This window comes from Netta rufina, assembly GCF_964035555.1.
Source record: "Netta rufina genome assembly, chromosome: 1".
Lineage (NCBI taxonomy): Eukaryota > Metazoa > Chordata > Aves > Anseriformes > Anatidae > Netta > Netta rufina.
The window spans coordinates 18,457,137-18,478,506 of NC_140123.1; the positions used below are offsets into that span (position 1 = coordinate 18,457,137).

Sequence of the window (21,370 nt, forward strand, 5' to 3'; positions counted from 1 at the left end):
TCTACATAGCCAAAAGGACAATATTTTCTGCAGAGCAAATATGTACTGCAGTGTAGTGGCTGGAGACAGGAAACATGCTTGTGGTTTGGTTTACTTCCAAGCTTTTTTTATATATATATTTTATTTTAACAAACAGCTGCAAGGTGTTTACACTGAAAATTTAGTGTAAGGGCAAAATTCTCTATTGGTATAAATTAGCACCACACAGTTCGGTCATATTTTGCCTGTTTCCACCAGAAAAGAATTTAGTGCAAGTTATTTAAGCCCTATTGAAAAGCTCTTATGGTGTGGAAGTCCTCCAGTCCTGCCATGCAGCTCAACTGGTGATCACCAGCTCCAAGGGATTTTGGTTTGACTCCCCGTGACAGGGGGAGAAGTTGAGGGGAGGATATATTCACCTACAGAAGTCAATAAAACCTGTTTTGCCCTTGGGAAGAATCCATCCTCTGCTCCTCACTGCAGTTCCCACTGAATTTGGAGCTTCTCGTGGCCTACAAGAGGCCAGGATGCACAGGCCGCCTCTGCCACTTCCACCCTGGCTCCATCCTACCCCTTCCAAGGTGGGACATAGGGGAGTGCTCCGGGATGCCAGCTTCGTCTGTGCCCCCCTGAAGGGTCCAGTATTATTTCAGTAGTGTGGTTTCTGTCCCACCTTAACTTTTTTGTGAAGCAGCAATCATAATTGGGACACCTAATCCCACTTAATCACAATAGGGACATTTGAAGGCGTAGCTCCACTCAGCTGTTTGTGAGTTACCTCAGGGATGAAATTAACCCTTCGCCCAAGTGGGGGTTTCAAGTGTCTTCTTGCAAAATATATCACAAGAGTTCAGTGCAGGTCATGCAGTAGCCAGGCATTTGGGGCTACCAGAAATAGCCAGGGCATGCTGCAGAGCTCAGCAGAAACAGGTATGGTCAAGCTGAGGTGTACGTGTGAAAAGCCTGCTGTGAGCATCTCTAGGAATCCCTTCTGGGCCATGATTTATGGCTGTCCGTGAGCCTGTAAGCATCTGCACACCCCACTGTCGGCAGCTACCTGGTACACAGGCTGTAAATGAGCCAGAATAAGGCACTTGTGGGACTGTGTCTTTTTAACAAGGAAGCACAGCAGTTTCTAGGTGACTGCTCAAAGGTTTATTGCCTGCCAGTCACCTCACGCAGTTACTGGGTAATACCAGGGTGGCTGCTTGGGGCTTTCCAAAGTCCCGTGGCTCAGCACTCATTCCCCTTTAGTTTCTGATTTTCCCATTCTTCAAGAATTGGTTCACCTAGGCTCTTCTCCTCGGCTTCTGCCACATGGGTAGAGTCTGCGGTTGGGCGGCAACGAGTTTGAGGAAAAGCAAATGCATTCAAAACATTACAAGACTTCAAAAAATGCGGCCAGGTAAAGCAAAGGTAGAATCCGCCAGTGGCTGTTCCCTGGTTGCCCTTTTTCAGGTGAAAACCTGCTGATTCTAAACAAAGTAATCACATCCAAAGCAACCTATAAATAGCTGCAAGTGCCGCCCTTAAAAGATAAGCCCCAGCACCACGCTTTATCCTCCCGGAGCTGCTGCCACCCCGCCTTGCCTCTGTCCCCACAGCCGTGGGATGAGCTCCACAGGGCTCCAGTGAAGACCTGAAGCAAGGACCTGCCCAGCCCTTGTCTTGGCACGAGCTTCTTGGGACCGATTCCCTACGAGGGACAACCAATAGGGGTGCCTGTGTCAGGCGGGATTGTCACTTCACTGCACCTGTCCCGGCTGTAACAGGAACAAATCTGGCTTTGGTTTGCTTCAAGGGCTTTAAACCATATTTTGATACTCGTACTACAGCGCAGGAATTATCCTATTACACTGAAGAGATTACTTGATATGCCTGCCGCTGCCAGCTCTCGCATGTGTAATGACCCAGATTCCTTAGGAACAGCCAGCAGACAAATTAGTGGCAGCCACAGGCACCTGTTCACTCCCTTATAACCAATGCCTATACAGTCCAGGAGTTTTTCAGAGCGACTCAGGCAGGTTAGTCAGAGGCTTCTACTCCAGCAGTGGCTTAAGCTGGGTAAAAAAAAAAAAAAGCTGTTAGCGTCCCCAAAATCCCTGCACCTGATGGTAATTGGTAATTATATAAGTGAGAAGTGGGCACAAGCAAGCTAGTGGCAAAGAGCAGCAGCGTGGAGCAGGGGGAAACACATGAGCCTTTTACATGATGACTTTTTCCCTCATGTTTCTTTGAGCCTTTGATTTACCAGAAGAGCTTGCTTGTGTCTGATGAGTGACCTACTTGTAAAAATTCAATGTAAACCTGTCCCACTCCTGGACAGCCACACTGAACGTGAGGCTGCACATAGTCGAGGGCTTGGCAACCAACCATGTCTATGACAGGAGATCCAAGACATGAGATGCTCTGAGCAGTCTGGGAGACAGGTTTACTACCAGAACAACATGCAGAGGGAGGAGAGGGAAGGAAGGTAGATGAAAACACCTCAGCTCTGTTTATTCCTTCAGGTGAGGATCTTTACCATGAGCGACAGAAAAAGACGTTTCTGCATTTTCTGAGCCAGAAAGTGTAAACACTCACTGTAGTGCTTACAACCACTTGAAGCTATGGGATGTGAAAGGTTGAACCTGGATGTGTCAGTGGGTGACATGCAATAAAAAAATGCTGGGAACAGACATAGTAGTTGCATCAGTCTTTTGGAAGTGGAAGATAAGTTGCCTGAGGATGTAGAGAACTGAACCTGGGTGACTCATTTCCACTGAAAGAACACATTGTGGCCAGCAGCTTCACCAAAAACAACGGTGGTCTGTGGGGACCTGTCTGGCAAACAAGCCAGAGATGCCTAGCATAGCTTATACAAAGCCTGCTAGATGGCACAAACCCTTGTTGCAATGCTGACCGTGGTCTCCACCCACCAAAATACCTGATGAGCCAGACTCCTTCACACCTCAGCCCTGATACTGCATGTTCAGACCGCTGCCCTAAACAACTACTGAAAAAAACACTGCTCCAGGGAAAGGGGACTCAGCCAGAGGGTTTAAAAGACAGCAATGTTTGCAGCTGCGTCTGTGAGAGCCACAGAAGAAATCCAAAGGCAGACTGTTATTTCCGTGGTGCGATTACAAACTTCCCACCAGCAGTTTTGCAGACCATGAGAAAGCAACTGGAAGAGGAGAAGTGATGCTGTATCAGCCGGGAGAGCTCAATCTGTATTTAATGCTGGTCCTTGTCAGAGGTGGGAGCAGCAGAAGCTGCACATCAGCCTGCACATCATTAGAGGCTTTCTGCTTGTTTACACAAGATAAATGACCACAAAGAAGTCTGAGTGAGTCAGTCCTGTGATTTCCTCAGGTATGCTGCTGCCCAAACTGCTTGGCCAGACTGTCACTTGGCAGAGATTTTATTGTCTAAAACCAGGGATACATAATGGCTGGACAAGGGCTGTATTTTGCCAGGACTCAAGACTTAATCCAAAAATACCCCAAATGGCTGAATCCAAAAGCACATGTGGGCAGTGAGACATCTGCATGAGCTGAATGAACCCTGCACTCATCCTGATGAGTAGTGCCCCTTACAGCCTTTGCTTCCAATTGTCACAACTCTATCCAAAAGAGAATTGGCTTAAAGCACTAGTGTTAAACTATTAGTCATTTATTGTAAAATTAATCCCTCATTTAAACTCCAATCCCTCCAAAACCCTGCTTCCAGGCCCACATTCTGTTTACCTTCAGTTCTTTTCTTTTAATAAAAGGGCAGCACATCTCTGAGAGGCTCAGCTCATTTCAATCTCCAGATGTACAAACATCGCTACAAACCACTTTGTATATAATAAATGAAGAACCGATGTGTTTTATCAAAAACAAACATATGCACACATACACACACATGCTCACACACAAAACAAAACAGAAAGAAACCAGCAGGGGGACAGGAATGCCAGTCTTGCAGTTAAAAGGCCATTTGAGGCCTCAGAAAGTTCACTTTGTTCCTTGTTAACAGTTAATAAAATTTTATCCCCAGCTATTACTACATAAAAATAACTTTTGCGTTCAAGCACGTGGTTTAAGGAAACAATACTCCAGTGTCATAATTAGCTTAAATCAAGAGCGAATTATAAATTCTATAAAAATGACAACTAGAACAATATCATCATGTTATTTTAATTATGTGCAACTCATTTAAAAAGAACAATTTGATGCAAAGTAGTTTTGTCTTTCTTAAACTTTTCACTATTTTTACACAAATTCATGTTTCCTTGCCTTGCTTATAGAAACATGATATACTGAGGGGAGAACTCTGGGGAAGTTCTCTTTCAGAGATTTATGCCCATTCCGGTTAAGGATAAAATGTTAAAGCGTCAAAACTTTTCATGAAACAGAAAATTTCAGAAAAAATCCTGGTCCAAAATGTCAAGGTCAAATTAAATCTACAAATTAAATCCAGAAGTGAAGAGCTCTTCATTTGCATTCTTGGCTGAGTCTTTAGGAACTGGATTTTTGCTCCATCTTGATGACTAGAAACTTAATTTCTAATGAAACTTTTACCATAATGGCAGCTTCTCACAAAAAAAAGAAAAAGAAAAAAAAAGCCCTGAGGTTTCAAAAAGGCCTGGAAGGGCTGCCCTCCACAGCATGCATCTTCCTGCGGGTGAACTGAGGCATTGAACAGCCCTCGTCACTTGTGACCAGACCATTTGGGTGTCCAAGGGCACAGGGAGAGGTTTTAGAGATGTTATTTCATTTGTGTGTGTGCATGCCTACTGCTCATTAACCCAATGCCAGCCTGCTGCAGCAGAAGTGGTCTTGGGCGGTGAGGTGAAGCAATCCCCCATGGACAAGAGCTCCACGTCTTTGATCTCTTATTTGAGCCAGTACAGATCTTGTACGCCCAGTGCTTCACCACACCAGTGGTGAAGACACTGAAGTGGTGAAGACATCACACTTCAGTGATGTCTGATTTCAACCCACTGCCATCCCCAGACCCCACACTACCCAAGTTATAAAACCACGGCCTTGACTCACCCCATAGCCACTGCTGCCTGAGTGGCCATAAATCTTCCAGCACCTCTCACAGTGCTGGGTTTGAAGCGACTTGTCACCCTGCCATCCTCTCCCCTCACCGCCATTGTGCAGCCTTCAAAGGCACCCCGCCAATGCAATGCCTTCATTTAAAACGGGAATAGGCTGGGACAGTATTTGACAGTGTATTATTCCTCCTGTCCTGGTTTTGAGCCCCACACCACCACTAGTGGTGTATAATGGCTCCAGAGGTGAAAACCCACCCTGATTACAGGTGTAACCCTCACAGGCACACACAGAAGCAGGTACACACACAATATGACAGCCTTTGTTCCGCAAAGCCCCTCAGGTTTAGCCACCAGGCACTATTTGTCTCACACGACCACTGGGCTGTACCCTGTGGCAGGGCAGCCCTCAGCCCAGCGGGCACCATGTTGTCCCCGCTCCTTACCCACAGCCCTGTCATGGAGCCTCACCAACCCAAGGCGTCTTGCAAAGGTTATGTTGCAGAGGCAAAATTAATTGCTACCATGGAAACGAGTGAAGAATGATCAAAATGATTACAACTGGAATACCTATTTAAGTTAGTTATTCACACTGAACTTTTAGTCCCTTCCTCTCCAAAATCAGATTTGTCTGAAACACCGAATACTCATCCTTCCTGTGAAAAAGAGACAGTTAAGGCCTTCTGGCAATTTACATTTATTAGAAGTCTCTATTTTTGTCTTCATCTAGTCACATAGCTTGGATCATCCACATATCTTCTGACTAAAACCCTGAAAACACAATGTCCAAGACTTCGGGAACACTTTGTATTTGACTAGAGCCAAGTGGAACGCATTACTAGATTACACATATGATCTTCGTTATCTGGGATATTTAGCATTTGGCACTGGCCACTGGAAGATAGCATGCCAGAGTCATCTACTGTGCACTGGAAGAAGAAAGAGCAGCTTCTCCATGAGTAGCACGACCCTACTTTTACCTACAAAGCAAAAAAAAACACCTCAGAGATTTCTCAAATCCCCAGCCTACACTTTGAACTTCTTTGACTGTAAAACACAAATAATAAAATTGGGGAGGGCTGGCTTTTTAGGTATTTCCTTTTCAGGTTCTGTAAAGGTTTGTTCATAAAACCTTTTAAAAATGATATCTAATTTTATTTTAAAACTGGTCTTGCTTCCAGCTTACACCAAAATAATATCATAAAGATGCTTAACTCTGTAATAAAGAGCAGTTTCATTGCTGATATTTTAATGTCTTTAGCATGCAGTGGCACATATCTATAAATGGTTATGAAGACTCAGATATGTAAATTATATTATTAAGGCATGTAAATAATTATATTATTAAGCACGTAAAAATATCACTTTGGAAGATCTTGTGAGGCACGCGTTAGCAAAAAGGAAGCTGCTAGCGACAGCAACACAGAATTTGGCTGTCCCTGTCACGTATCCTCCACGTGAACAGAGGTCTGCCAACACAGAGCAGAAACTTAGTAGCTTGGGCTGTCACATGTGAAAACTGTTGTGAGGGACAGCAGAACAAAGGCTGCAAATTTGGTTTGAAACAGGTCTTTATTATTAATGTCAATTATTTTGAGAAGACAAGACCTAACGCTTAAAAATCAAGGTCTCACACATTTCTGTTTCAAACCCATAATTTGTGTTGCACTGAAATATATCATTAAGTTGTGCAGTTTTCATTAAAGGACACCAAGAAAAAAGGAAAATTAAGAGGAAAATTACAACTGTGCAACAGGTCTAGGGCCAAATACAACTAACCCAAATCCTTTACTGATTTCATACATATTAATGGCATTAAAAATCAAACTTTTTTTCTGCATCTGAGTATCAGCCAAGAAAAATATCAAAAGCTTACTTTTTTGGTGTATTTCTGGAATAACTTTGCTCAAAGTGCTTCCAAAGAAGACATGGGATGATGTGAAACAGTCTTTGCATGCCTATTCATCACTACTTTGTGAGGAAAGATAAACTGTACAAAAAAAGGAGCAAAACCAGGAGGCAACGAATAGTCTGCATATTTTCAACTGTTGGTTGTAAGGGCCTGAATTCCAGTACAATATCTATACTATTAGTATTTATTTACAGTTACAATTGAGTGAGATGGGGATTGCCTGGTTGCTCATCTGTACATGACCATGCTGTTCAAAGTCATCTCAAAATTCCTCCACAAGCCAAGTTATCATGTAACTCCTTTTATATGGCTGATGCAGCAAGGCAAGATCTGTAAAGAAGGTCTAACTTTCATTAAACCAAATGGTATAGCAGGGGAAAAAGAAGACAAGCTTCTAAGCACACAAGACTTTCCAATTAGCTTCTCTTTCAGGAGTGAAGAGCGCACTGGAACAAAAGTGTCTGCTTTTTCCAGCTAGATCTTCTTGTCTCACCTGCATCCTCCGGCTGTCACAGCTACAGCAATACTACCATTAAAAAACCTCAGTCCTCCAAATGCTGAAATAGCCATCTCCAGATGTCACAATGGCTTCTTTGAACACCATTAATAAACTTTAAACTGCCCAAAGGTAGGTCTCAAATGGCTGCCACCACATTTTATGAAAATGCCCTGTATATAATCCAAGGGCACCTGACATATAAAATGGTATAAAAATACAAGCTGACTTGTGCTTCTAAGTATTTCCTGCCCTTTTAAACTTTGCACTTGTTCATTAATTTCAACAAATGTTGAGGTGAGCCAGCTGCTGAGGTGAGAGGATTCATATAAATCCCTCACAGATGTTTGCTAACTTCAGATAGGAGCTTTATTATCTACAAGTCATTAATCAACCATTAACAAGTAAGTGTTATGGAGTCCCGCTATTAAGGTTCACTGCCAGAGGAGAATAATGGATTTTGCAGGCTGGCTGTGTCTACAAGAAAGGGAACTAAGAGCTGAGACAGTTCTGAGATAAAACATTTGGAGGAGATTAGAAAACAAGGGAAGTCATTTTGTTGCTCTCTAGCTTGCCTTAAGAGAAAGCACTTCACAGGAGTTAAGCATTTACACAACAAACTGAGGAGAAAGTTCAAGCTCATCCATCAGTTTCGTGATGAAGAGGAATGTGTTTTGCACAGCCAAACAAGGAAGTCAGGCATAGGTGAGAATTATTGCTCCTGCGAACAATAATAAACACTACATCATCCAAAGTGTTAGTCTCTCACTGATAGACTTCAAAGCCACAAAATCACCTGCTCTGGCCTCCAGGGTCCTCAGACTTCACCAGACACCTCTCACTAAGGTCACAGACTTCAGTTCAAAACAACAGGAGCAGCTAAACCATGGCATGCCACAGGCAGAGGACAGGCAGGGCTGAGGCAAAATCCAACAACAAATTCCAGCTCTGGAAGTGGTAGGGTCTGTCAGGCAGTGTTGCCCTTCCTGCAGAACAAGGCAACATTTCCCACTCTTCAGTCCTCTACACCACAAAGTTTCTGCAAACTAGTCTTACAGAAAAAGAAAAAAAAATCCTTCCGCACACCAGATCTGGAAAGAATTTTGACCTGGACTATATAAGGAAGACATAGTTACACTTACAAAACAGTGTAAAATTCTTAGGTGCAAATTTACATGCTGAGTATTATCTCACTTACAGGCTCTCCAGCTATGGCCAATTTCTGATACTTAAAACAACCAAAAAAAAGCAAAATTGAAGAGAAATGATTATGTCTGAACCCCAGCAGGCAAGTGACAAAGTTCTGAAACATGAATTCTGAATATAGTTAATTTTCTTTTAGTATTGGCAACTGTCTTGAAGGGAATGTCCTCCCTTCAAGAATGCATTAACAGCTTGAAGGGAAGACATTTGCTCCATCCCTGGAGGTGCTCAAGGCCAGGCTGGATGGGGCTTTGAGCATCGTGACCTGGTGGGAGGTGTCCCTGCCCATGGCAGAGGGTTGGAACAAGGTGGTCTTTAAGGTCCCTTCCACCCCAAACCATTCTGTGATTCCATGACTCCCTGTGCAGACACAGGTGTATAAATGGCAGGAAACCCTGAAGTTTGAGGGCTGAGGGATCCAATCTCTTGTCCTCTGTACCCTTCAGGTATTGCTGCCCCCACAGCAAGAGTCCATCTCTAATTTCAGAACCTCAGTTATGAATGTGTGATCTATGCCCCACGGGTGGTATCACAACTACGCACATTACAAATACGGTGAAGAAACAGTAGTAAATGGAAGATAAATAGGATAGTACAGACAATCAAAGCATTTCAATGTTCCCATGAAGGGGTTACAAAATACCTATTTGACTTATTTTAAAGACTTGGAAATAAAGTCGAAGAGAGGCCACGGAAGAAATTTTACAGCCAGAACCAGAACACATGTTGCTGGCTCTCGGTCCTATGCTCAGGCCACTAGACTACACAAAAAGGTGCAAACGCCTTTAGGAATTCATTTCTAAGTTTTCTCTTTCATGTCATAGCCAGTAAAAAGACCTGCAAGTAGTTTCAACTCATTTTCCTTCCCTATTTTGCAACTCTGATGTTTTCACAGAATACTTTCACAGGTTTCTGAAATACTGTGGAATTCTGTGTGATGACAAATATGAAACCAGGTATTGGTTAGATCAAACACAGAAAACTTTCCAAAGCTCACATACTGATTACTTAACACACCACAGTGTAGGAAAAAATATTCCTTACAAAGCCATACTTTAATTTCCCTCAATAATGTTTCTTAGTAAAGAGCTCTACACAGCTGGAAGCATTAACAGCCTACCAGATGGTTCACTTCTCGATAAACACTTATGTTTTCTAAGTTTAAAGTCTAATGAACTGTAGGTGCAGGAAGATAAAATTACGTATGCAGAATGGTCCAAATGGCAGGTCAGGAGGCAGAGACGGACAGGGGGAGAGCTCCATAGAAGCTCCCATTTCTGTGGTAGCTTTACATTGGGGTGGGAAGGGAGGAGAAAGGCTGATCGTGGCAGAAGACACGATGTGCTGAATGCTTCACACTTGCACATACCCACACGCCCAGTCCTAGAAGCTCCTATGGGAGGATGAGAGTAGGTGGTGACCACCAGACCCTGGCCCACAGCATTGTCCTAAACCAGCCTGGGCTTCCACAGCCCTGGAGAGATGGTATCATGCAGCAGATCCATGGCAGGAACCAAGCTCAAATTAAATGGTATGATCCCACAACAACCGTGCCCGAGATGTGCCTAGTACTGCGTGTACAGCCAGCAAAACTCACCTTGAGACGGATCTCGATCTGTTAAGAGCTTTGACAAAGATCAAAGATGGTGCAGACTGGCGCCTTTGGGCCAAGCTCTTCATTTTCTGTTTGGAAAGAGAAACAAAATGAAACCATAGGTGAGATTGGGAACCATTAGTGCATGCATACGGACTTGTCGCAGACTCCAATTTCAGGCCATGGGAAAAAAAGATAAGTTACTGCCATCAGAAGCCCTGGGAGAAGAAAATGCTTGCAAAATATCACATATTGAGAAAAACGGGAGCACGGCCAGGAAGCCCATGATACAGAAAAGTTGATCATTAGTGTCCATACAGAGATGCCTGAGGTCTTGCATACATGAAATAAACATCTAGAGCATTTCCTAAAACACTTTTTGACCCTTAAGAATCTATTGTACTTTAAGTGGATCAGGAATCCAGATGGTGATTCAATTTTCAAATGCTTGATACATTTCTGTGCCTGGTCTGACATATATCATAAATTAAGGTCTGAATTCTACCCCCCTAAGACTACCTGCTACACAGGGCTAAAAGCTTTTTCCAAATCTTTAGAAGTCTAAAGAGGTACGAACAGTTTTCTTCCCTATTAATCTAACTGGAGCATTACCTCTTGTCTCTCAGTAGTCATTAATGTCATTTTTTTCATTCCTGATCACGTATGGGCCAAAATAGGGAAGTGAGAGGCAGGGCAGCTCTCAGAAGGCACAAAAAAACTAGGAGGGAATAGGCAAAAGGAAACACTCAAAGACAGGGAATGCAGCAGGAAAATAAATAAATAAATAAATAAATAAATAAAAATAAAATAAAGCACAGGTAAGAGATGAAAATATCAGTAGCTATCAAGGGAGTACGGATTCCCATTGCGTGAAGTTGAATACTGCAATAAAAATACCCAGCAAATAAACAACGCTGTTTTCTCCAGAGGCAGAAATTTTCAAAAGCATGTGCTGAAGACAGAAATACACATTGCCCGGAGCACAAATATATTCACCACTGTATTTTTTTCCCCTCCTGCAGCCAGAAATAGGACTGAGGAGCCCTGGCCCAAACCCTGGAGCTGCTCTAGGAAGCGGTGGTGCAGCCTCCTGTGGCCGAGGTGCGTGACCTCTTCCCTCACTGCCTCTCCACCAGGAGGATGGTTGTTACCTTATTTAGCTCAAATATTTTTCATAGTAAACCGGTGAACAAGAGGAATGAGGCTGAGCTCCTCCCGAGACCCAGACAGACCGGTGTCCTGTGCTGGTCCTTCGCACCAGGCTGGGCACCGCCGGGAGCACCCAAACAAACACGCCTCTGACAGTCATGAACTCATTGCTCACAGCTTATCACTAAACAAGATTTTCTATTTAACCATCAAATGCCAGGAACAAATACATTAGGGAACAACTGATTTCTGCCCATTTATGCTCTGGATGTGGGACGCATTTTATTTGAGCAGGTGCACAGTAAGCTTCACTCTGAGGATAGAAATTCGACAGCACTATGTGTTTTGCTTTGGGCAAGTGTATCTCTTTTACTCATTGCAATGCATATGTTAGTGTTGTTTGGTGGTTTGTTTTTTTTTTGTTGTTGTTTTTTTTTGTTTTTTTTTTTTTGTTCCCCTTTATTTATGTAGAGCATGCTTGTTTATTTTTTTAGATATTCAGTTACACAAATACAACTGTAATTTCAGTTCACCCTTAAAAATGATCCCCTCCTACCCGTTTCTGTCATCAAGAAATAACCATCTCAAGACCGATAAATTAGGTCTGAGACCATTTAGATGTCTTCTATCCAATTGAAAGTTAACTGAGCAAAAAGGAAAGAAAATACTGTGCTACGTTTTTCTAGTGAACGAAATCAGTACACCTTACAGCTGGAAAAACTGAGAATCTGCTAGCATTTCTAAAAGTGGCATATCTATAAATGTGAAGGCAAAAGGAAGCCTGTACATCAACACAATCTAAAATCCTACAGAAAGGAAGCCATAGATGTCACCTAACCATCAGTTTTTGTAGGAGTTCATACACAGCATCAACTCCCAATCAGAAATTCACTGCAAGTCTCAATTTTTGGGCAGGTGGCTTTCAGGGGGTGGTTTGAACTGGAGCATCTCAGCTCCTGTAAACGCAGTTGGGGGTTGGTGATTATTTCTAGAGATCTTATATACTTTGACTGCTCAGGTCTGAAAAGAAAGACACAAAAAAATGTAGCATTTTGAAATCATAGAATCACTTAGGCTGGAAAAGTCCCTTCAGTCCCTTCAAGTCCAACCATCACCTAACACCAAGTCCACGACTTAAACCCCGTCCCTAAGCGCCTCATCCACACATCTCCTAAATACCTCCAGGGATGGGAACTCCACCATTTCCCTGGGCAGCCCATTCCAATTCCTAAACACTCCTTCCATGAAGAAATCTTTCCTGATATCAAATCTAAACCTCCACTAACACAACTTGAGGCCGTATCCTCATGTCCTAGGATGCTTCCTCACATCCTAAATATCTCTCTCAATTATGGCAATCTTTTTCATGCTTGGGCTAGCAGTGTTCAATAGTGCCTGTGAGATTCCAGCCTTGACTTATATATCCAAGGACTAAGGTAAATCTTAGGACTACCATAAGTAGTCAAACTTATGGTAGTCCTAAGGCAGGAGGGGATCCCAGGATGTTTGTGGTCCACCAAGGTCTGCGTTACCTCCAGGCAGGAAGTTGCACAGCCTTTCTGGGCAGCCTCTTAGTACAGACTGAAGCTGTTAAGCAAAACTTTAAGAAAAAAGAAGAGCCTGAAAACATGAAGAAGATCACTGATGCGATTTGGAAAAGGAAAATCTTCACAGCAAAAACGAAGTGAGTCAGGTCAGCTGTATGCAAATAAAAACGTTACCCAGAGACATTAACTACAGATTGTTTATAACCTCTTTAATTAGGGGTTGTTTTGTTCTTAGTTTGCCATGTACAGAGTCTGCATGGTGAAAATAAGAGTCCATCTTGATGACTTGACTCGATTTTATTTTGAGAAGGAATAGGACGAATTCATTTTTGGCTGGGTTGGACCCACATGTCTGCCCCCCTCCGTTTTCCCGCTGCTACATGTGCAAGGATGTCCCCCTGGCAATGTGGAGAGGAGCAGACACATCCTGGACAGCTGCAGTGAGAGCAGATGTTTGGGAGCAAAAGGAGATGCAACGACCAAGTACCGAAGCATGGGACACGGAGAAGCATTTCACAACGCGTCCCACATCATAACCTCCCATTTTTTCATGTAAATATTAGAAAGGCCAACATGGGGAGAAATCCTCATACTTGCTGGTTGAGTCAAAGCCATGTGAAATGTATCATAAAATCAGGATCCATAATGAATGTTTACAGTGTGCCAGATGCAGAGATGATAATCTCGTATCAGCCGGGACAAACCAGAGTTATCTTTGCCTTCCTCACTTTGAAAACCTTCAGTTCCCTACCCCCTCCCCTCGAGTTCAGGTTTAACTTCATACTTTCTGCATTTCTGCTGGCGGTTGCCTCGACTCCTTTTTTAACAGAAACCAAAAGGGGCTGCTTTTGTGGTTGTAGGACCGGGGGTACGCTTCAGCGTTCGGCTAGCTTCTCGCCTGCTGCAAACAGACGTAGGGCTACAGATTTCAAAAGAACGAGCTTACCCCAGATAACGATCACACCTATGCTCTGAACCACTATTTTGTAAACTCTGGTGGTAGGTGGTTTATGAGCAGATCAGCCCACGGGGCTGAGGGCAGCAACCTCGCAAACCACGACTGGAAACCATGCTGGCTCTGCTCATGAATCAGAGCCCGTATGGGGAGCAGGGTTAAATTTAAAGCACAACTTCCACAAGTATCTCACAAGTCGGTGGCTGCAGGAATAACCTACTTCTGACTGCCTACATCCAGCTAATTTGGCTAGCAGTTGAAGTGGATACTGATATTGTATGGAATTTATGTAAATGAATATATCTGAGGTGGGATATTAATCCCCACTCCACAAAAAAGGAAGCAGCAGCATCTGCGTGCTGCCTTTAAAAAGGCATCAAACCGAAGATAAAGCACTCTTGTGATTTGTGTACATCACTTAACCACGTCAAGCTTAGAAAGCTAATGGCAGAACATAAATAAAATAAAGAGCGCATGAAAAAATGCGTGGCACTTACATTTCTTTTGCGGTGAAAAACAACTTGGGAACCAGATACGGAGCGTTTATAACATTTTGCAAGTGCTCAGAGCAGCAAAACCCTGTGCAGCTACCCTGCTGCAGCTGCTGCAGAGGTGTAGGAGGCAGCAGGTAGGCATGGGCAGGAGAAAAAGGGGCTGCTGGGCTGGGCTGGGCTGGGCTGGGCTTCCCCAGGAGCACAGCACCCATCCTGCTGGGTCGTTGCACGTGGCCGACACGCGGGAGGGTTCCCCCCACCCAGCTTCAGCCTTGCACACCTGAGCCACCCGCTCCGTGCTCCTTTTCTGGTCCCCAGAGAGAAAAGGACACATTCAGTGCACGGTTCACCTGTCCTGCTTTATTCGTGAAGATGAAACAAGTCTTGACCTAGAAGTGCCGATTTCCTCCACCCACTGCAAAAGAAAACTAAGGCGACCAACGGGGCTGAATTAATCAGCTCAATCCTCTCTTTGCTATCTGAGTAAAGGACGGGGAGCAGAAGAATTTGTGAGCTTAACACCCTACGGTGCAATCGTCTTCGTAGTGAAGGGCTTGAGTTAAGGCTGAAGAAATGGTTTTACCTGTATGCTATGTGAGGGATTCATACATGAAATAGTTGAAAAGGGCACTCGGCTCCTAACTGACAGGTGGATGCAGCAGAAATGCCTCCTCAGCAGTTCGCAGACACCCTTGCTAAAAGCCTCCCCAGAGATGAAAGGATTTCAGGCTCCTGATTTACAGGCTCGCTCCAGAAGTGGGTCAAGGCTGGGCCATGTGCCTGGGTCATTTGACTGGGTGACAGGGACGGCACCCAGATGTACTCGGGATTGCGCTCAAGTGGCTAAGCTCTCCCTCCCGCTGCTTTATTTTTCTAACAAAAAGAAGTCCGATTTTAACAAAGCCTGCTCTATAAAACTATCTACGTTAATAACAGCGAGGGATTTCACCCATGCAAACTCTGTTCTTGTTGTCTGAGCAACAAAACAGATCCGTGAGGCACGTTTCTGGTTCAGCCAGGCAGGAACCAAGGGGCAGAACACAAACCTTTACAGACACCCGCACAACAAAGTTCAGCTCGCTGCCTGACAAACAGTGAAAAAATCAGCACAATCCTCATCAGCCAGGAGGTAATTTTCCAAGGCAAGTGGGCATCACTCTCTCTATCACTGGGCTTCTTACGAGAGGCCATAAATCCCTTCTTCCCCCATGCCATAATCCGACGGTTGTCAGACTCACAGTGCACGGCTGCCTAAAAACACCACAAATGACAAGAATCTCTTATGCTTGGGGAGAGCAAGAAATGGCCCTACGGTGACCCGTAACATTCCTGGACCCTTATAAAGAGGGTGACAAGATGGCTGCGTGTGCACCGCCGGCTCGGGCAGCCGAACGTGTACCCGAGAGACGGCCAGGTCCTGTGGGGAGCCCTTTTACCATCACCACAGAGCAGGTGACAAAACTACGTGCTTGTGTTTATGCTGGCAGGGTACTTCTACTTTCAAGGGCTTTCCTAAAAAGAAAGCCATTCTGGATGGAGAAAATGATGGCAAGGAGGAAAGAGCTACCAAGAGAGGGGAAGAAAACGCTGCTCATCTTGGACCAGCAGCTGCTGGAGAGCAAGGGGCAGATGGAGACCAGAGGTGGAAAGAAAAACCTGATGGAAGAACCTGTGGGTAAAAGATGTCCTACCAACCACCCCACAAAGGATGCTAAACCTTGGCAGCATGGATGTAGATGTGTTGGAAGGATCCCAGCCATTTACATCAAGGGCTGGAGATGTGGAAGATGACTACGAACGTGGAGGAAGGCAGTGCTGAGCCTTTAGCCTGGGGTCCTGCCGGCAGCTGCACTGCGCCCGCTGCCCGCTGAGACTTTGCCTGTGGTGGCTGCGATGGAGCCCAGGTTTTCCTTCCGAGCCTCACCAAGCAGGAGCTTTAACACAGAGACACGATTCTGCCCCGGTTTCTGTACAGCAAGGCTTTCTTTGGAGCAGTTTACAGGTGACAGAGGGAGCAGACTGCCCCCACTACATGTGGATACTTCGAGCAGCGTTAAGTAAAGAGACAGCGATGTGCTACATGCAGTTCTTGGGTGCTGGCTTCTACATGGCATGCTGAGTCCCTCTCCTTCCTACTGCCATCATGTGGGACTAAAACGAAACAAGACCAAGAAACATAAGAGCTAGAACACATTGTTTTATGCCTAATTTTCCATTTCTCTCATGGACAGACAGAGGAGGGATGGCTAATTCTAGTTCTGGATTGAAGCAGCAGCACCAGGCACATCACAGAAAGCTATCACAAGTCAGCACTGCCCGCCGAGGTCATTCCATCCCATGGATGAATTCATTAAAACAGAGGTTTTTCCTTTTAATTCATTAAAACAGATGTTTTTCATTTTAATTCATTAAAACAGAGGCTTTTTTCAGTCCTTGTCAGAGATGCTACAGGGTACATCTGCAGGATGACAGGAATCGTCTGATGTCCAACACATCACAGAAGTGATCCTGGGGAGCCGAGACTTCTGGCACTGCGTGGTGTGATTTTGACCACAGCCCCCCAAATCCTCAGGCAGGAGCACAGCAGAGAGGCCAGAAACTCACAGGAAGGAGCAATCAGCCTTAAGGAGCTTTATGTCAAAAACCTATATATAAGGGCATGAGTGCAAGGTGTCATCAAGCATAATGGCAAAGACATCTTCATAGGGTAAGACAAAGAAGAGGATGAAGACCATGTCTGACTGACTTCACTCTTCCAATTCAATTTGCTTGAATTTTATCCATTTAGTACACCATCAGGAAAACAAGTTTCCTTTTCCTGACAGCAAACTGCTGCCCTATGTGTGAGCAGGATCACAAAGAAACATAGTTTTATGGTAGGGGGATACCACATTTTGTCTCAAATAACAAATATTATTGTACAAAATGGTTAACTTTTTGTACACGTTGTGTGAGTAAATACAAAGAACTGCCGAGCCTCACAAAAATTATAAGTAGTCACTTGAAATTTTCAAGGAGGCAGCAAAAAATCCTAAGAGTGATTGCTTATGTTAACAAATATTGTCTTGTGTAAAATATGCGGCACTGGCTGGAATCTAATCCCTCTGCGAAGGGAGAAGTGAAACACCAGAAACTTATAAATACAGTTAAATGACCGCAGCTGTTACTGCTGACACAGATATCCTGGCATAAAAGACATGCTGAATAGTTTGTTTTGATAAATCTGTAGAAATAAGCTCTATCAGTAAAATCACTCTTACTCACGTTACTTCAGCCCACTTCAGAGTTGCATCAATTTACTGGTAGCGGTTACCAAACCAAACAGCCAGTACAAAACTGCTCTGTGGGCCGACCCAGCATCGTCCAGCAACCCCAGTACGCCCAGTAAAGGGGGGAATCTGGCTGAGGATTTTCCAAAAGCATTCACTAAGACACTGGACTTCAATGTCATGTTTCAGCAGGGTGTCTCGAATGCCTTAAAAGCGTTTAATAGGAGAACCCCACAGCGTGCGTGAGGCATGCAAGCAGTGCAGGCTGCTCTGCACGGAAAGAAGAGGAAGTGTTCCCCCAAAAAATAGTCTAAAGGGGCACCCAAAATACATGAAGTGAGTCCTAGACAATTTCTATCTCTCGGTCTTGTGATGTGATCAAGCATGTGATCCTTCAGCTTTGCTTTGACAGCCAAGTGGGAGATAAAATAGGAATTCGGACGACCACAGAACAAGGCAGCAAATCTCAGCTGAATAAATTTCATTTGGCAAAGGTATAGTCGAAATAATAAAAAGAGAAAGGTTCGGTGGCCGCTCACCATGCTGGATTTGGGGGCGTTTGTGTCAGAATGAGAAACAGCATGACATGTATTTCACCTTGCCATGCTGTGCCACCAGGATCAAAGCTGATCTCTTGCCACCACACCAGCAGCACAACCTCTCCTGCTACAACAAAGACCTGCAGGATTGTCAAGAAGTGTGGTGCCTTGGCACTGTGCGGGAGTCAAAACAGAGGTTTTCAGAGAGACTTGGGAGCCTTAGTAGGGAAAAAAATGTTCAAATTGACGCTGAGATCCAGCTTCAAGCCCAAGGTTGAACAAAAAGGTAGGATGCTTCCACCCCAGTGAGGCACAGAGAGATGCTGTGCCAGGATGCTCAAGGGAGCACCAGGACTGTGGGAGGGGATTGGGGCGCTGGGCTGGGCTGGCTGCAGGCTGCTGGGCAGGAAGGTTTCCAAACGTCCCCCCGCCGCCTCTGCCTGCACGCCGAGGAATTCCAAGAGGGCTGCCAAGATCCGTAAAAAGTAACATCCCCACTCCCCTGTCAGCGCTGGCGAAAACAAGGTCTGCGTTCCTTCGGCAGGAGCAGGAACAGGAAGCTCGAGTGCTGCCATCAGTCCTTGTCCTCAACGCCGGATCCCAAAGCAGACCTCGGAGGAAAGCAGTGCTCATCTTCACAGCGCTCCAGCATCCCTCCTCCTCCCAGGTGGTGTCTGGCGCCGGGGCAGCAAGGTCCACGGCACTCGGTCCTCAGCAAAAATCGAAGAGGTGGAAGAAGGAAAATCAAAGCCACGCGTGTAGCTGTCTCAGATCAGACTGCAGGATCAGAGAGGGTGAGCATCTTCTCCATCATGTCATCCAGCCAGGCAGCAAGCAGAAGACACTCCACCACTCTGTGCAGGTGCATCGTGCTCCCTCTTCACAAACCTACCGGGTACGAACCGTGGCACGAGCCTTGGCTGTCCAGGCAAACATTTCACAGCGATCTCTGCCCTGGGCAGGTTGGATGCTGCCTGCCTTGGTGGGACACGGCACACACGGACACATCCCAAGGAAATTCACAGCATCGCCTCCCAGCCCAAACTGATGCTCTGGAGGAGGAGAGGGACCGGGACCCCTCCTGGCTCCACAGCTCCCCATCCAGCCAAGCCCCCGGCACCGCTGGGCAGCAGGGCTGGACACGAGCTCAGCCTCTCTGCCACACATCCTAAATTCAAGCCATCAGGTGGAGGGATTTAAGGAAGGACACCGTCACCTGGCCACTCATTCTAATCCCGCCAGCATATTCGGCACCCAGCGGCACCGCACTCCCCTAAAGGCAGACGGTGCCTGGATTTAAGCGGCACAGCGAAGCACAATTGGTGCGGGAAGGCACCTGGCCCCAGTACAAAAAGCACTACAGCACTCGCTATAAACCAAGGGGAAAAAAAGGGGTTCCTGTTGGACACAGTGGGGTGAACGTGGTTGTTGCAGCTCGCTCAGGCGAGCAGCCGGCTGCGTGCAGGAGCCAGCGCTGTGCTCTGGGTCGTGCTGGATGCCCCCACGCCACCCAGCAGGCAGATCGCACACCCAGCTTCGGCTTTGGGACAGCTCTCGTTTTCTCTCGGGCGCCTCTCAGGGAAGCCGCTCGTCCTTTTCTCTCCCCCAAAACACGTGTGGGAGCACCCAGCACCCCCCAACCCCAGCCAAACCCTTCCCCAGCGCCCCCCCGGCCACTCCATCACCACCCCCGGAGCTCCCCTGTAGGACCACCCCACAAACCCCATCCAAGCCACGCATCCCCACGGCGACCCCCGCACCCCACACAGCCCCTTCCCTTGCCCCAAACCCCCCCGGCTCACCCCGGGCTGCTCCCCGCTCCCCCCACAACCCCTTCCCGGGGCGGGCAGCTCCCCCCTTACGCCCCCGGGCGCTCCCCACCCGGAGGATCCCCAATCACCTCCAGGACACCCCGTCCCCATTTCCCCATATCCCCATATCCCCATATCCCCCGACGCCCCCTCCCCTCTATTTCCCGCAGAGGGTCCCCGGTGGGCACCGGCAGCGCCGCCGGCCTCACCTTCTTGCTGTCGGCGGCGGCGAAGCCCCTGCCCTCGCCGCTCACCGAGGCCGAGCGGGCCGGCCCCAGGTGCTCCTGCTGGGGGGACATCGCGGCCATGCGGCCCCCCGCCGCCGCCGCCGCCCCCGCCCCGCCGCCCGCACCATGGACAGGGCGCGCCACCGCGGGACACGCCCCCTCGACAGGCCACTCCCCCTTCCTCTTGGCCACGCCCCCTTCTCGAAGCCACGCCCGCCTCCGAGCAAGCCGGCCCCCCCCGCTGGAGGGGGGGAGGAAGGGGGGGAGTGGTCGTGCGCATGCGCGGTGTGGGGCTGAGGGGAATGGGGGGGGTTTGGGGAGGGGGCTGTGGGGTCTCGAGTTCAGCCCACCCCCGGTCCCAGGGCTCCTGCATAAGGCAGGGACATGGCCTGGGGGGGTCCCTGCTGGAGGGGTAGGGGGCAGAGGGTGCTGGGGTGCTGTCCCTGGGGGGCTGAGGGGGTGCTGGGGGTATTTAGGGGGTGCTGAGGGGACCTGGACGGGGTGCTAAGGGGGTCCTGAGGGGTGCTGGGGGCTCCTGAGGGGTCCTGGGGGCTACTGGGGGGTCCTGAGGGGTGCTAGGAGGTGCTGTGGGGTGCTGGGTGGGTGCTGAGGGGTTTTGGGGGGTGCTAAGGGGTCCTGGGGAGTGCTGAGGGGTGCTAGGGGGTGTTGAGATGCTAGAGGTACTGAGGGGATACCCAGGGGGTGCTGGGTGGGTGCTGAGGGGGTTGAGGGGTTGCTGGGGGTGCTTAGAGGGTGCTGGGAGGTGTTATGGGGTGCTGAGGGGTGCTAGGAGGGGCTTGAGGGGATGGCTACATAGTGCTGGGGGATGCTAGGGGGTACTGAGGTGGTGCTGAGGGGTGCTTGGGGGTGCTGAGGTGGTGCTGAGGGGTGCTGTCAGGGGCCACCAGCAACCTGTTGGATTGGCACTGGCCCAAGGTCACCATGTGGGAATGGGCTCTGAATAAATCCCAGCTGGAAACTGGGAGGAGGCGTGCTGGTGGTAGGCAGGGGTGGTGAGGCTGTGGAGGAGCTCGTTCGCATCCTGCCTTTGTCCACGTTGGGAGGTGGGGTTTTATCCCCTGCCTTTGCGGTGGGTACAGGCTCTGTGAGCGTTTCCTCGTGCTGAGCACCAAAAAAAGGCAGAAGAAGAGAGGCGCTGCCATCGCACG

General features: G+C 47.1%; 1 protein-coding gene across 1 annotated transcript in view; it reads right to left on the reverse strand.

The window, feature by feature from the left end:
- Positions 1-20,315, reverse strand: part of ARHGAP20 (Rho GTPase activating protein 20) — a 61,144-nt gene extending 40,829 nt beyond the window's left edge. The window contains exons 1-2 of the mRNA XM_084287242.1: positions 20,184-20,315; positions 10,214-10,299 (exon numbers count right to left, since the gene is read on the reverse strand). Of these exons, the coding sequence (XP_084143368.1) occupies positions 10,214-10,299; positions 20,184-20,282 (185 nt within the window). The 5' untranslated portion in view covers positions 20,283-20,315. The remainder of the gene's footprint in view (positions 1-10,213; positions 10,300-20,183) is intronic.
- Between the last annotated feature and the right edge of the window lie 1,055 nt (positions 20,316-21,370).